Source organism: Bemisia tabaci, chromosome 2 (genome assembly GCF_918797505.1).
Source record: "Bemisia tabaci chromosome 2, PGI_BMITA_v3".
NCBI lineage: Eukaryota > Metazoa > Arthropoda > Insecta > Hemiptera > Aleyrodidae > Bemisia > Bemisia tabaci.
The window spans coordinates 43901282-43916715 of NC_092794.1; the positions used below are offsets into that span (position 1 = coordinate 43901282).

General features: G+C 37.8%; 1 protein-coding gene across 7 annotated transcripts in view; it reads left to right on the plus strand.

Annotated features, from left to right (window-relative positions):
* Positions 1-1466: 1466 nt before the first annotated feature.
* Positions 1467-15434, plus strand: part of LOC140224103 (beta-1,4-galactosyltransferase 7-like) — a 49716-nt gene continuing 35748 nt past the window's right edge. For 4 of the 7 annotated variants that reach the window (XR_011899375.1, XR_011899376.1, XM_072297367.1 and 1 more), the window contains exons 1-5: positions 1467-1761; positions 3497-3675; positions 4798-5030; positions 6639-6785; positions 7751-8007. Coding sequence is in view for 5 of the 7 variants with exons in the window: in XM_072297367.1 (XP_072153468.1) it covers positions 1638-1761; positions 3497-3675; positions 4798-5030; positions 6639-6785; positions 7751-8007 (940 nt within the window). In the remaining 2 variants the exon portion in view is untranslated. Of the gene's footprint in view, positions 1762-3496; positions 3687-4797; positions 5031-6638; positions 6786-7750; positions 9484-9611; positions 11959-15434 lie in introns of those variants that run through there. The other 3 variants (XM_072297370.1, XM_072297371.1, XM_072297368.1) reach the window with 3 other exon arrangements.

Consider the following 15434-nt stretch of genomic DNA (forward strand, 5'->3'; position numbering starts at 1 on the left):
AACGCAGTTTCTAAAAATATCCCTCTGTACTAAAAAACCTTGAAAATAGACAGACATTTTCCAAGAAGTAAACTGCTTTAAAAATTTAAGAAGGATTCTACAGTACCCCAGCGTGTTTCTGAAAATCTATTCACCTTTTGCGAAATTTTTGGGGTATATTTTTCACTTTTTCTTACGAAACAAGGGTTGCATGTGAATTCGTAGTGGTTTTTCACGGGTAACACGGGCTCCCTCCGGGGCCGGGCCCCGGTACCAGGGACCCAGTATCCCCCCCTTGTGGCGGGCTTGCTCGAGCGATCTGAAGGGCACAAGGTCTATAAATTGACCGGACGATCTCTTCTGAGGGAGTTATATATGGCGGACGAGGGGGGGGGGGGGGGTAAAGCGCCAGTAAGTTACCAATAAGGTGAACATTTTGCCGGAATGATACGCTGAATCTGGCAGCTGAATATGGAAGTCAACAGTCATCGCTCAACGGTTGAAATTTCGCAAATTCGAGTTATATTCATCCAGATGTGTATCAAATATACTTGAATAGTCCAGACAAATTTGACATTATCGCTAAGATTCGTTGCCGAACGATGACTCAGGGCCAATGACTTTCACATTCAAGCCACATTCAGCTCCCACATTCGCGTGTAATTGCGACAAAAAGCGGATAAAGAATGGTGGTCGCAGTCGCATTTCGTACCCTCTTGTCGTCACACGCCATCGGGTACGTTTTGGGCACACCATGCTTGCATGGCAAAGCATGTACCCTCTGCGCGTCACAGCCTTTAAAATGGTGGCTCAACTCAAGATGCGACCACCTTTCTTCATCCGCCTGGATTGCGGCATTTCAAAGAAAAGTATCTCTTTCCTCGAGGGAGGTATCGAGGTCCTGCGGGAAAAGGGTGCATCACTTTAGAAACCCAGTCCATTGTGTGTATTCAATAATATTCAACATTAGTTAAGTAGACAAAAATAAATAAAATAATGTATGTGCATATAGATCTGCTGCTTGTCTTGAACAAAAAGAATACAGACTTTATTGCAGCGGAAATCTTTCTGATCCCGCTCAGTAATCGAATGTCAGAAAGTCCGTCAATTTGAAAGAAATCGCGGCATTTTAAAATGACCGCCAAAGAACAGAGTTTTTGGCGCGCGCGATCTGGATTTTCGGTCGGGCTCGGCCCTTTCCGTCATGTCTTCGGTCATTTCCGGTTCTTAACCCATCATCCATGTGTGACTCCATGATGTTGTGTTGACTGTTGAGTTCTTGAGTTCTCCAAATCTCCATAGAGAAAAAAAAGGAGGTGTTTGCATCTCGGGCATCTTGGAATTTTTTGATGACTTGATGACGTAGGTGGGTACAGTGTGAAGGGGACGTCTCTGTACCCAGCTGTACCCACCTACGTCATCAAGTCATCAAAATATTCCAAGATGCCCGAAATGCAAACACCTCCTTTTTTTTCTCTATGCCAAATCTCCATCTCTGGAGTTTCAGTTGGTTCAATTTTCGGAGATTACAAAATGTGAATAATGTGATTCGCCTTTACCATCGTGCACTGTTTTTCAGTGCGAGCGAGCCAAATTATGTCCCTCAGAAGTTGCCTCGTCTCCTTGCGCGTGTCGAGGTTTTGTGAACACACAGCCGAATGCATCACGTGATGGCAGTTATTCATGATTTTCTCAATTTCTGCCGGTCATGCAGATTGGAAATATTCATCGTGCTTATCTTTACCACCTTCTTCTTCTCCTGGTGCCTATTGATTGCCTTTGGTGAGTCTTTGTTTCCTTCCAAACGAATCACCTAGTGGATTCCAAGATTCTGCCCACACTTTCGTCAGACCCTTCGCTTTTGCATTGCTCTGTGCTTGAATATGCTCTGAGCTTTGCTGATTAGGATTATTTAATTTACTGGTACTTACATTTATTGGAAACCGTGTCAACCAATAATGCGGTCGTCTTATAATCACGTAACACAACCTAGACTGAGCATTTGGATATTCTAGTGAGACGACAGGCAATCCGGATTGTATGTACTACTGCCCAGCCGTGTTGCCAGCAACTTTAAGTGCCTATGAAGACTCTGCAAACGCAAATTACCCTTGGTTACAATAGATGCAAGGCTGCACTCTTAAGCCATGTAATGAGCGGCACGCGTTATTACATGTTTATCGGGTCGCAGCAACTCACATGAAGGCGCCTTCTTACTCCCTTAACTGTTTCACCTTATCTGCGTTAAGTCAAACCTTATGCCCTGTCTAGATTGTGTTGTAAGCCTACGGGTCGTCACCAGAAAAACAAAGAGACCCAAGGCGAAAAGTTCAAAGCTTGCCACGAACTCTAATTTGTCTTCACCTAAACTCAATCAATCCTCCCTTTCAATCAAAATTCACGGTCGCTTCCCCCTGTAAGCTTTAAAAAAAAAGAGAATCTATTACTCCAACTTTTAATATTTCACTGCCTAAATGTCACATTTCGTTTGGGGCTCTCCCGATTTGTCCTGTTTTCATGTTGGTTCCCCTGGTTTTCCCATTCTTGCTAGGCTTCCCCCATTTCATACCGGCACTTGAGTGAATCAAAAAATCAGGAAGTTCCTCTACCCGTGAGAGACCCGCCACCAAACTTCTGGCGCTAAGAGAAACTTCTTCTTTCAGAGCTTTGTCACTTATCTTCAAAAGTTAGAACTGGGGAACGAAAAAAATAAACAAATGTCACATCAGAGAATGGCACCATTCAACATAAATTTTAACCAATGGGCCCACTGATGAGTGATGCACCCAGATGCACGTGACATTTGTCTGTTCTTTTCTCTTCCCAGTTCTACCCAGTAAGCTTTCTCCTGGAAGATAAAGTCCCTTATCAAAGATCTGTTTACCAATACAGTTGTAGCATTGCAACGCTTCAGTGAACTTCAGTGAGGTGAAATGACTCATACTCCTCTTACACACTTCGATTAATAGGACTTACTTACATTTTTCCCAACACTTACTGCCACTGAACAAGAATTGTTTAATTTTTTAAAAGTTCTGCCAACATGCTTTCTGCAAGAAGCAAAATTTATATATGCTATCAATTCAAAGTTGCAAGAAGTAAAAACATGGCAGCATGATACAGAGTGATGTACAATTGTTGAATTTGAACATTTATAAGATTCAGGTCTTCAATTTTGTAATAGCAAGTAAAGATGAATGGCAGTAGGGAGTAATGGGGAGACGAAATGCTGCAGTATGTAGGCTGATTATTGGCCATAGTAATTGCAAAAAAATTCATACAGCCAGCAGATGATGTCAGGTTGGCTAGTTCTAACATACAAACTGAGAATATACATTTCTAAAAATGCAGTTTCTTCACCGGAGAGTGACCATTTGGTGCACATACTAATGGTTTAATTTCCAGGATATCGCCAAATATCATCCAGATTTCTGTCTTGTATGAATCAATATACCAACCAATAGCCAACTAGTGAAGGGTTGATTCAACTTTATTCTCTTGTTTTTTTGTTTACCAGAGGCTGATGGAAAAAGCACCAGAAATTTGGTTCAGCGCAGACATAGAGATTCACTCCACAAACTTGGGGTGATAGTCCCTTTTCGAGATAGATTTGATGAATTACTTGAGTTTATTCCACACATGCAGTTGTTCCTAAATAACCAGAGTGTTTGGCATCAAATTTACATCGTCAATCAAGTATGTTTCAGGTATCTTTTTTGGAAATTTTTCTTGTGAAAATGGGGTTGTTGCATGGGTGAAGGATTTGAGAATAAAAATACTTAGTTGTAGAACTTTTCTTGACAAAAACGATGGGAACGTTGATAAAGTAAAAAATCGAGTCCTAGAGCCCAAAAAAACTTGCTAAAGTTTCATCAAATTCAAGTTGGAAAAAAACAATTTTTATTGGCTGCATCTTAGGTGGTCAAACTATGCGTCACACTGCATGGAAGTCTCTCCTCGCTGCCATTACCCACATTTTGACCCTCGTGTTTATCTGGTGGTGGGGAAGTTACGTTAAGCTCATCTCGAGATTGGAGATATTGTTTACCATTTGAAAAATTAGGCCTTGATTGAGTGATGACTTCTCATAATATTGCCAATGTGCAGCAAGTTGACACCATTAATGCTACAGCACAGATAATTGATTCGAATTGATCTGTTTACATTGGTTGCGAGAAGAGAGGTAAGTATTGCATTATTGTGAATCCAACTCGACATAATTGAATTCCTGTTGTGATGTTGAGACTAATAGGGTCTTCACCTAATTTTATTGATTGTGTGAAATTTGAGGAAAATCTTGGAAAGCGAGAAAATACAGAACTAAGAGGAAATATATTTCAATGAAGAGAAACAGAAAATTTTAATATAATGTGGGGGGAAAAGCATCATGTACTGTGTGTTTTATCATAAACTTACTAATTATTTTTACCGAATTGTTTTGGCCAGAGTCATCAGAAGAGTTTTAATCCACCAAAAATTATTTAAGTAATTGCTTATACAACTAGAGTTTGCTGAATTATTAGAAGAATCAAGAATTTTATAGTGACCGAATATAAATCGTAAAGGAGGAAAATTGTAAAAGAAGGAATCGAAGGAATATTTGAGGGATAATGTGAAATCTAAATCTGAGAACTGCCATGGGGTTGTTGAAAATCTTTGACAGATTGTGAGAAACAGTTCACATTACTTAGGTACGTAGTTTTCTGTGCCCCTGGATACTACTCTTCATTATAGTGTTTTGGAGTTCTCTGCCTCCTTGCGTTGTACCAACTGCCATTTGTTAACCTAATCTAATTTTTGGTTTTTATTCTGATGTAGGTTGACGATTATAGATTCAATAGAGCAAGTTTGATCAATGCTGGGTTTCTATTCTCCACATCAGGAGCTGAGTCTTGCGATTACATTGCAATGCATGACGTTGATCTTCTTCCGTTGAATCAACAGCTGCGCTACTCGTTTCCCACCTCCGGACCAGTTCATTTGGCTGCTCCTCACCTACATCCCAAGTATCACTATCAGACCTTTGTTGGTGGAATTCTGCTGATTTTAAAGTAAGTTGACCATTTTACACCAATGGGTCAATTGCGCTGGTCACAAAATCATGTTTTGGTGCTTGATTCTTGTAGTTTCAGCCAAAAATAATAAGATTTATCCGAACAGCAACTCTCTACGTTCAGTAGTAACCGAGATGTGGCGCTTTGAAAAAGGGGGAGTATCGTTCAGGGTCTTTTCTGGCCCCACCTGCATTTTGCTGAATGTTTCATATTTTCAAAGTACTAGTCCTTGGTAGACTTCATGCCGAATACTTTACCGAACGGAGCCTGTGCTAAGGTGCAGCAGCGCCTCAAACCCAAAATCCTGGCACTGAAAAATAGCTATGTTAGTCGACTTTTTCGACTGTTTTCACTTTTAATCAAAACATTTCAGAAAATAAACCTCATAGTTTCATTTTTCATGTATTGTAGTTTCAGCAGTGAAGGTTCCAAAACACCCGAACCGAGAAGTGCCCTTTCTGCACCCGATGCCTCAATTGTATTGATTCATTTTTTGTATCAACAGCATTTTCCTCCTGCTCAGCTAGGCCGTAGGATTTTTTCTGTAAAACATGTATCTCATGTTCATTCCATTCATTAAAGGGCTCTGTGGAATGAAAGTGCAGTATTTCTCATGTGTAACATTATTTCAAAGTACACATTTGTTTTAACTGGTCTTTTTTGAATTTTTTAGAGAATCAATCGTTCTGAAGAATGACCAATGAAGCAAAAGAAATTGTTAGATCATCCATTTTAGATTTTATGATTTCCCTCACAGCGAACCTGGTCACCCGCCACTGCAGAAAAATTTGTAAATATGTAACATAAACTGCACGAATTAAATTCCAAGGAGAAGATTTTAGACACTTCTCCCAAGCGAAATTTGACTTTCATGCAATCCCATTTATGGGCTGATTATTGAAATTGAAAAGATGCTTGGAGCGATCCTATTGGTGGGAGTGAGTTATTATAATAGACGAACTAATGTTAACTCCTGAGATATCCTGTAGTTTGTCTTTCATTTTCCCCCTCAGTCTATGATAACTCTCTATTTCAAGTGAACGGATCGATAAATTTTTCCTGTGTCTTTTTTGTCTGTCACTTTGTTTATCATTTTCAATAATCAGCCCCTTGTTGAATAAAATAACAACTTAATTTGGGGAAAGGCTGCAAAATGGGGACAAATCAAAAGAAAAACCCGGAACGTTCCGAAATAGTTACCATTCTACTATCAACAAATATTATCTTGGTACCTGAAATTCCTGGCATTCTTTATGAGTTTTCTCATTTTCATTGCTTGGTTCCACAGAACCCTTCAATGAATAGAATGAACATGAGAAACATGTTTTACAGAAAAAATTCTACGGCCTAGCTGAGCAGGATGAAAATGCTGTTGAAACAATAATTTAAAAAAAATGAGTCGTCGATTCCCTTGTAGAATGTTCAGGTTCACTCAGTTGGTTGAATCTCTTGCAAGCAACATATCCTTATAGACTACTCTATCGACATGAAAAACTTAGGAAAACCCATGAAATCTAGAAAACTTTAAGAACAGTCAGATTCTCAATATATTCGTATTCTGTCTTCAGAAGAACTTGTCAGTAATCATGTTTTTAATTTTTTCAGAGACCATTTTGTGCAAGTGAATGGAATGAGTAACAGATACTGGGGCTGGGGGCTTGAAGACGATGAATTTTATGTTCGTCTGAAACAAGGTGGTCTGACAATTCATCGCCCTGGAAATCTATCCACCGGTATTAATAACACCTTCAGGTAAGTCAGAGCTCTGCGTTTTGTTTCTCTCAGTTTTCCAGTTACTGCATAGTACGCCTGGTACTATATTCTTCTTTAATAGGTCACTAATTCATGAACAAATTTTGACTTGTGAATACATTTTTCCAATTGTAAGCAATGCACAGAATCTGATGTGCACATTGAAAACGAAAAAACTAACGCAGAAACAGAGAAATATGCAGTTTGAAAAGCACAACTTTTCTGCAAATTTAAAATGCCCTGGTTTCCATGATGTCAAACCAAATAATGTCATCCGGCATTTCTAGTACACATCTGGGCAAAGTTACAATTTAGCCAAAAAATTTCCTTCTTTTTTTCATTCATTCTTACATTCAATTCGCTCAGTGAAAAATACTTCAAAACCCTCTTAGAGGAAGTTGATAATCCGCTTCTCATAGAATTAGGAAGCTCGTGAAAATTCGGCCCATTTGAAGAAGGGACATTTTCAGGGACATGTGCCAGCAAGCCTTTTTTCAAGCTTACAGAATTTTGAGTGATGTTCTTAACTCTCCATAAGAGGGCTATCAAAAAACATGCACATCAAATTTTCTCAAAAATACCTACCCCCACCCCTAGAGAGTTTAAATCTGTCAAAAAGTTAATTTTGATAAAAACAGACCTGTGCGTGCCCTTTTTCTAATTTGAACATTTATCTACCAAAGCCCGATTGAACCCGGAGGGAAGGTAGTAATCGGAAATCTTAAGGCTCTATTTGGTTTTTCATAGGTGTTTGACTGCTAGATAGATCTTGTAGAAAAAATAAAATGTAGAGAGGCTAGGAACTTGAGCATTTGGAATATTTGTAAATGTAAATACTAAGTTAGAAAAAAATTCAAGAAGACTTGTTAATTATAACTGTAGAACTGTAGAAAAGTACACCAACTGTATTTCGCTCAATGAAGCACACTGAAAATATTTTATTCCAATCATAAATTATTTTGCAGGCATTCTCACAATTCAAGAAGGAAAAGAGATCACATAAAGTGTTTTAATCAGTATGAAAACACCCGCAAAAGAGACAGGGCAACTGGCTTGAACACGCTTAAGTACTCGCTGATTTCGACGCACTCTCTCCTGATGGATAACTTGGCTCCAGTAACTGTTCTCAATGTGCAGCTCTTCTGCGATGAGAAGCTAACCCCCTGGTGTAGATGTCCAGACAAGAAACCTGCGACTCAAGCAAGGAAGGGCAGTATTGAAGGTAAGAGCAGTAGAATCGAACCCAAAGCAAGATAACCTCCTTTTAACATTGCCTTGAAATCCAATGACTAGTTGCTTTTTATGCAAGGAAAATTCCCAGTTTATCCAACTTGTGTTTGGCCTGAGCAAGCATTTATTTTCCATCAATGCAACATTTTTGCAACCTGTGGATCTGACATGGAACATTGTGCAAAACAATGTTTATGATGCTAAAAGAAGAAGTGTCACCATCATTTCATTCAGCAGTGATTAACTTATTGTTGGTTCTCGCCTAATGGATGAGTTGTTGTTCCTCGTAGGACGGAAGAGTTGTTCCTTATTTTCCTCAAAGAATTTCTTCCGCACATAAAAAAATGAGTTTTGTTCATCAAATTATGTGAGCAGATCAGGAATTGATAATTATCCAAAAGGAGTAATTCTCAGCTATCTAGTACAGAATTTTTTGTTGTCAGCATAAAGGTCTGTCACGCTTGCTTTTCATTTTACCCTCCTAGGTTATCAACTAATTTTGTTTTCACTACAAGACTAAAAGCAATTGTCAATAAGTGATTCAAAAAAAAGAAGAAAAAAAAAAACCTTTCAAATTCTCATGAGTTTATCAAAATGTTTTGAATTGCCTAACCAGACAAATTATTGATTCCTGAATTTCTGTCCATCACCATCAAGACTGCTGTATACTCATATTTATCATAATTGATTATTGTATCGTTTTGTGTAAGGAAATTGTCCTCTTACAATTTCCTGTCAATTGATTTGTCGACTGGTGTTGGTACTTATTGGATTGAGTTCCATTGAAAGTGACTTTGGTCAAGGTCACCAGCTATATTTTCTTCCAAGAAAGAGCATATCAAAATCCAATGAACGTCCGTTCATAGTAAAACTTGCAGGATCATTTGATAATTTTGCTGTGCTCTGGTGCTACCAGTGCCGTTAATCAATCCCATTTTCTGATTGGCTTCCAGTCCTCCCCGTATTTCTCAAAATTAAAAAAAAATATCCTGTTAAAGGGTCACCTAAAAGATTGAAAAATGAACCTTCAATCCCACACCTTTGAGTGTGTCCAATGGTGCCACAATTATGTGCCGTGTGCCTGGCTGGGGCTCGACCATTAGAAACAACGAAAAACAGGAAGACAAAATAAAAAAATAAAATTAGAAAGAGCATATGAAAAAGTTAAAACAATTTGAACACGAATTAATTACAGACGAAAAAGTTTTCAAACAAAGTCGAGGACCTTATTCGTTTCTGGGCAAGGTTAGCGTGTTGTGCAAGCATATAATATATTCCTTCCACAATCGTTCGTACTCTGTCCATGGTGCATTGTGCAATCTTGACATTTCGATGAACAGGTATATGGAACCCCTATTTTATAAGTGAATAGTTGCAGGGTTGGACACCACTGTGATGTCAATGAAATGAAGTAAAGAGTTAAAAATAAAATTAAAAAGCGCACGTGAAGAAGTTAAAACAATTTAAACACGAATTAATTAAAGATGAAAAAGTTTTCACAAGAAGTTGAGAAACTTATTGGTTTCTGAGCAAGGTTGGCTTGTTTTACAAGCATTTAATATATTCCTTCCACAACCGTTTGTACTCTGTCCATAGTGCGTGGTGCGATCTCGACATTTCGATGAACAGGTACATGGACCATCCGATTATACACCTAAAACGATAATCAGAAATTATATGGACCATCCGATTATACATCTAGAACGATAATCAGAAATGCTATCACAAGAACGTGTTCAGGAATAAGTAGTGCCCACAACCTGGAAAAAAATGAAGTTTAAAAGTTACAGTCTAGTTAGTAACTGCTTAAAATCGAGCGTCCGAGGAACAATCTTATATGTTGCATCAATTTGCAATGTGCAACCAGGTCTTAAAAGGAATTGAACATTGGCACTTGCGAAAAAAGCAATGTTGCCACAATCACCTGAACGAGACTGCAAAAATTTCATATCACATAGTGAAAATTACTGAACAAAATAAAGAAAGTAACACTGATAGTTGTGCAGAAGTACAATAGAAAAATTTACTAGTACTCAATGCCACTGCCATGTTCTCCCTTCTAAAAGGTTTTGACTGTACGTAAACGAATACCATTCAATAAATGAAGACAATTCACACCTTCATCGCCTGCGTGTTGTTTTGCTCCTTGTCTTGGACTTGGGTCCGTTCTTTGTACAAAATAAATAATTTCGAGGAAAACTGTAGGTAGGGGAAACTTGCACAAAATGAAGTTTAAAAGTTACAGTCTAGTTAGTAACTGCTTAAAATCGAGCGTCCGAGGAACAATCTTATATGTTGCATCAATTTGCAATGTGCAACCAGGTCTTAAAAGGAATTGAACATTGGCACTTGCGAAAAAAGCAATGTTGCCAAAATCACCTGAACGAGCCTGCAAAAATTTCATATCACATAGTGAAAATTACTGAACAAAATAAAGAAAGTAACACTGATAGTTGTGCAGAAGTACAATAGAAAAATTTACTAGTACTCAATGCCACTGCCATGTTCTCCCTTCTAAAAGGTTTTGACTGTACGTAAACGAATACCATTCAATAAATGAAGACAATTCACACCTTCATCGCCTGCGTGTTGTTTTGCTCCTTGTCTTGGACTTGGGTCCGTTCTTTGTACAAAATAAATAATTTCGAGGAAAACTGTAGGTAGGGGAGACTTGCACAAAATGAAGTTTAAAAGTTACAGTCTAGTTAGTAACTGCTTAAAATCGAGCGTCCGAGGAACAATCTTATATGTTGCATCAATTTGCAATGTGCAACCAGGTCTTAAAAGGAATTGAACATTGGCACTTGCGAAAAAAGCAATGTTGCCAAAATCACCTGAACGAGACTGCAAAAATTTCATATCACATAGTGAAAATTACTGAACAAAATAAAGAAAGTAACACTGATAGTTGTGCAGAAGTACAATAGAAAAATTTACTAGTACTCAATGCCACTGCCATGTTCTCCCTTCTAAAGGGTTTTGACTGTACGTAAACGAATACCATTCAATAAATGAAGACAATTCACACCTTCATCGCCTGCGTGTTGTTTTGCTCCTTGTCTTGGACTTGGGTCCGTTCTTTGTACAAAATAAATAATTTCGAGGAAAACTGTAGGTAGGGGAGACTTGCACAAAATGAAGTTTAAAAGTTACAGTCTAGTTAGTAACTGCTTAAAATCGAGCGTCCGAGGAACAATCTTATATGTTGCATCAATTTGCAATCTGCAACCAGGTCTTAAAAGGAATTGAACATTGGCACTTGCGAAAAAAGCAATGTTGCCAAAATCACCTGAACGAGACTGCAAAAATTTCATATCACATAGTGAAAATTACTGAACAAAATAAAGAAAGTAACACTGATAGTTGTGCAGAAGTACAATAGAAAAATTTACTAGTACTCAATGCCACTGCCATGTTATCCCTTCTAAAAGGTTTTGACTGTACGTAAACGAATACCATTCAATAAATGAAGACAATTCACACCTTCATCGCCTGCGTGTTGTTTTGCTCCTTGTCTTGGACTTGGGTCCGTTCTTTGTACAAAATAAATAATTTCGAGGAAAACTGTAGGTAGGGGAGACTTGCACAAAATGAAGTTTAAAAGTTACAGTCTAGTTAGTAACTGCTTAAAATCGAGCGTCCGAGGAACAATCTTATATGTTGCATCAATTTGCAATGTGCAACCAGGTCTTAAAAGGAATTGAACATTGGCACTTGCGAAAAAAGCAATGTTGCCAAAATCACCTGAACGAGACTGCAAAAATTTCATATCACATAGTGAAAATTACTGAACAAAATAAAGAAGGTAACACTGATAGTTGTGCAGAAGTACAATAGAAAAATTTACTAGTACTCAATGGCACTGCCATGTTCTCCCTTCTAAAAGGTTTTGACTGTACGTAAACGAATACCATTCAATAAATGAAGACAATTCACACCTTCATCGCCTGCGTGTTGTTTTGCTCCTTGTCATGGACTTGGGTCCGTTCTTTGTACAAAATAAATAATTTCGAGGAAAACTGTAGGTAGGGGAGACTTGCACAAAATGAAGTTTAAAAGTTACAGTCTAGTTAGTAACTGCTTAAAATCGAGCGTCCGAGGAACAATCTTATATGTTGCATCAATTTGCAATCTGCAACCAGGTCTTAAAAGGAATTGAACATTGGCACTTGCGAAAAAAGCAATGTTGCCAAAATCACCTGAACGAGACTGCAAAAATTTCATATCACATAGTGAAAATTACTGAACAAAATAAAGAAGGTAACACTGATAGTTGTGCAGAAGTACAATAGAAAAATTTACTAGTACTCAATGCCACTGCCATGTTATCCCTTCTAAAAGGTTTTGACTGTACGTAAACGAATACCATTCAATAAATGAAGACAATTCACACCTTCATCGCCTGCGTGTTGTTTTGCTCCTTGTCTTGGACTTGGGTCCGTTCTTTGTACAAAATAAATAATTTCGAGGAAAACTGTAGGTAGGGGAGACTTGCACAAAATGAAGTTTAAAAGTTACTGTCTAGTTAGTAACTGCTTAAAATCGAGCGTCCGAGGAACAATCTTATATGTTGCGTCAATTTGCAATCTGCAACCAGGTCTTTAAAGGAATTGAACATTGGCACTTGCGAAAAAAGCAATGTTGCCACAATCACCTGAACGAGACTGCAAAAATTTCATATCACATAGTGAAAATTACTGAACAAAATGAAGAAGGTAACACTGATAGTTGTGCAGAAGTACAATAGAAAAATTTACTAGTACTCAATGGCACTGCCATGTTATCCCTTCTAAAAGGTTTTGACTGAACGTAAACGAATACCATTCAATAAATGAAGACAATTCACACCTTCATCGCCTGCGTGTTGTTTTGCTCCTTGTCATGGACTTGGGTCCGTTCTTTGTACAAAATAAATAATTTCGAGGAAAACTGTAGGTAAGGGTGACTTGCACAAAATGAAGTTGAAAAGTTACTGTCTAGTTAGTAACTGCTTAAAATCGAGCGTCCGAGGAACAATCTTATATGTTGCATCAATTTGCAATGTGCAACCAGGTCTTAAAAGGAATTGAACATTGGCACTTGCGAAAAAAGCAATGTTGCCAAAATCACCTGAACGAGACTGCAAAAATTTCATATCACATAGTGAAAATTACTGAACAAAATAAAGAAAGTAACACTGATAGTTGTGCAGAAGTACAATAGAAAAATTTACTAGTACTCAATGCCACTGCATGTTCTCCCTTCTAAAAGGTTTTGACTGTACGTAAACGAATACCATTCAATAAATGAAGACAATTCACACCTTCATCGCCTGCGTGTTGTTTTGCTCCTTGTCTTGGACTTGGGTCCGTTCTTTGTACAAAATAAATAATTTCGAGGAAAACTGTAGGTAGGGGAGACTTGCACAAAATGAAGTTTAAAAGTTACTGTCTAGTTAGTAACTGCTTAAAATCGAGCGTCCGAGGAACAATCTTATATGTTGCGTCAATTTGCAATCTGCAACCAGGTCTTTAAAGGAATTGAACATTGGCACTTGCGAAAAAAGCAATGTTGCCACAATCACCTGAACGAGACTGCAAAAATTTCATATCACATAGTGAAAATTACTGAACAAAGTAAAGAAAGTAACACTGATAGTTGTGCAGAAGTACAATAGAAAAATTTACTAGTACTCAATGCCACTGCCATGTTATCCCTTCTAAAAGGTTTTGACTGTACGTAAACGAATACCATTCAATTAAATGAAGACAATTCACACCTTCATCGCCTGCGTGTTGTTTTGCTCCTTGTCTTGGACTTGGGTCCGTTCTTCGTACAAAATAAATAATTTCGAGGAAAACTGTAGGTAGGGGAGACTTGCACTAAATGAAGTTTAAAAGTTACAGTCTAGTTAGTAACTGCTTAAAATCGAGCGTCCGAGGAACAATCTTATATGTTGCATCAATTTGCAATGTGCAACCAGGTCTTAAAAGGAATTGAACATTGGCACTTGCGAAAAAAGCAATGTTGCCAAAATCACCTGAACGAGACTGCAAAAATTTCATATCACATAGTGAAAATTACTGAACAAAATGAAGAAGGTAACACTGATAGTTGTGCAGAAGTACAATAGAAAAATTTACTAGTACTCAATGGCACTGCCATGTTATCCCTTCTAAAAGGTTTTGACTGAACGTAAACGAATACCATTCAATAAATGAAGACAATTCACACCTTCATCGCCTGCGTGTTGTTTTGCTCCTTGTCATGGACTTGGGTCCGTTCTTTGTACAAAATAAATAATTTCGAGGAAAACTGTAGGTAGGGGAGACTTGCAACTTAGCAAAAGGGGGTACGTTCCTATTGTCTTTCGCCATATATGTATAAAATCTCATGGCATTTCATACCTAAGAGGACCCATCTTAAAATATCAAAGCTCAGGATATAGTGTGCACCTCTAGTTAAGAGAATTATTTACCGTGAAACTTCAACAACCACTTTGGTTCATTCTCCTAATGAATTCAATGTGTATTCATTTACTTAACCCCAAGCAAGGCATTCTCAGATGAGATGAGGTTCTGAACTTCTTGTGATTTTCTTTTTTCACAAGAAAGCCAATACAGACATCACCCTCAACATGCCACTTACTCGTCGGTTTCTTTAAAACAAAAAAATAATAAATAAATTAATTAATTAATTAAATATCAACTAAAACGAATTCCCATTTTCCCACCTAAAAATAATGAGATGAATGAGTTTAGAAACCCTGCAATCATAAATGTCCTGGTGATTGGAAAGCCACAAATTAGAGCCACACATGTGTACAAACAATAAAAGAAGATTATTACCGCTCTGAAATATGCGGCTCCATTTAAAAGATGCCGCCTGTCCTGTCAGAATCTGCCCTAATTTAAGTTTTTCTCATTCATTCTAGTCTTCAATAATGATGAAACTTTTCACATTGAAATGCAGGTGTACTGTATAAGTGATCTATGAATAAATGATCAGCATAATAATAACCTCACCTGACACGGTTCACATCATAAATTTGCCTAGCAGTTAGCCCTGTGAGAGCCGCCTCTCTAGCTGCCTGTAAAATTTCATTGCGAGCAATTCTGGCCAAAATAAAGTTGGGGTCTGGGAAGTAAACATGGTGTTTATTCAACCAAATTTCACCAAATGTTCTCTCATCTCCTTGCTGGATTACTTCGGCAGTAGCTGTAGCTATAAAAAAGAAGACACACAATCTAAGACTGGTTGGTTTCGCTAATACTTAGGGAATAGGTTCATAAAAGAGAATCAATGAATGAACAGTATAGAAAATCATTGGGGGGAGCAACGGAAAGGAAATTTTTACGGTACGTCAAATTTAGCCTATTACTTGGATTATTTTGGTTAGGTATAAATGGAGTATTCCGCCTGTATTTTAGCACTACGTTA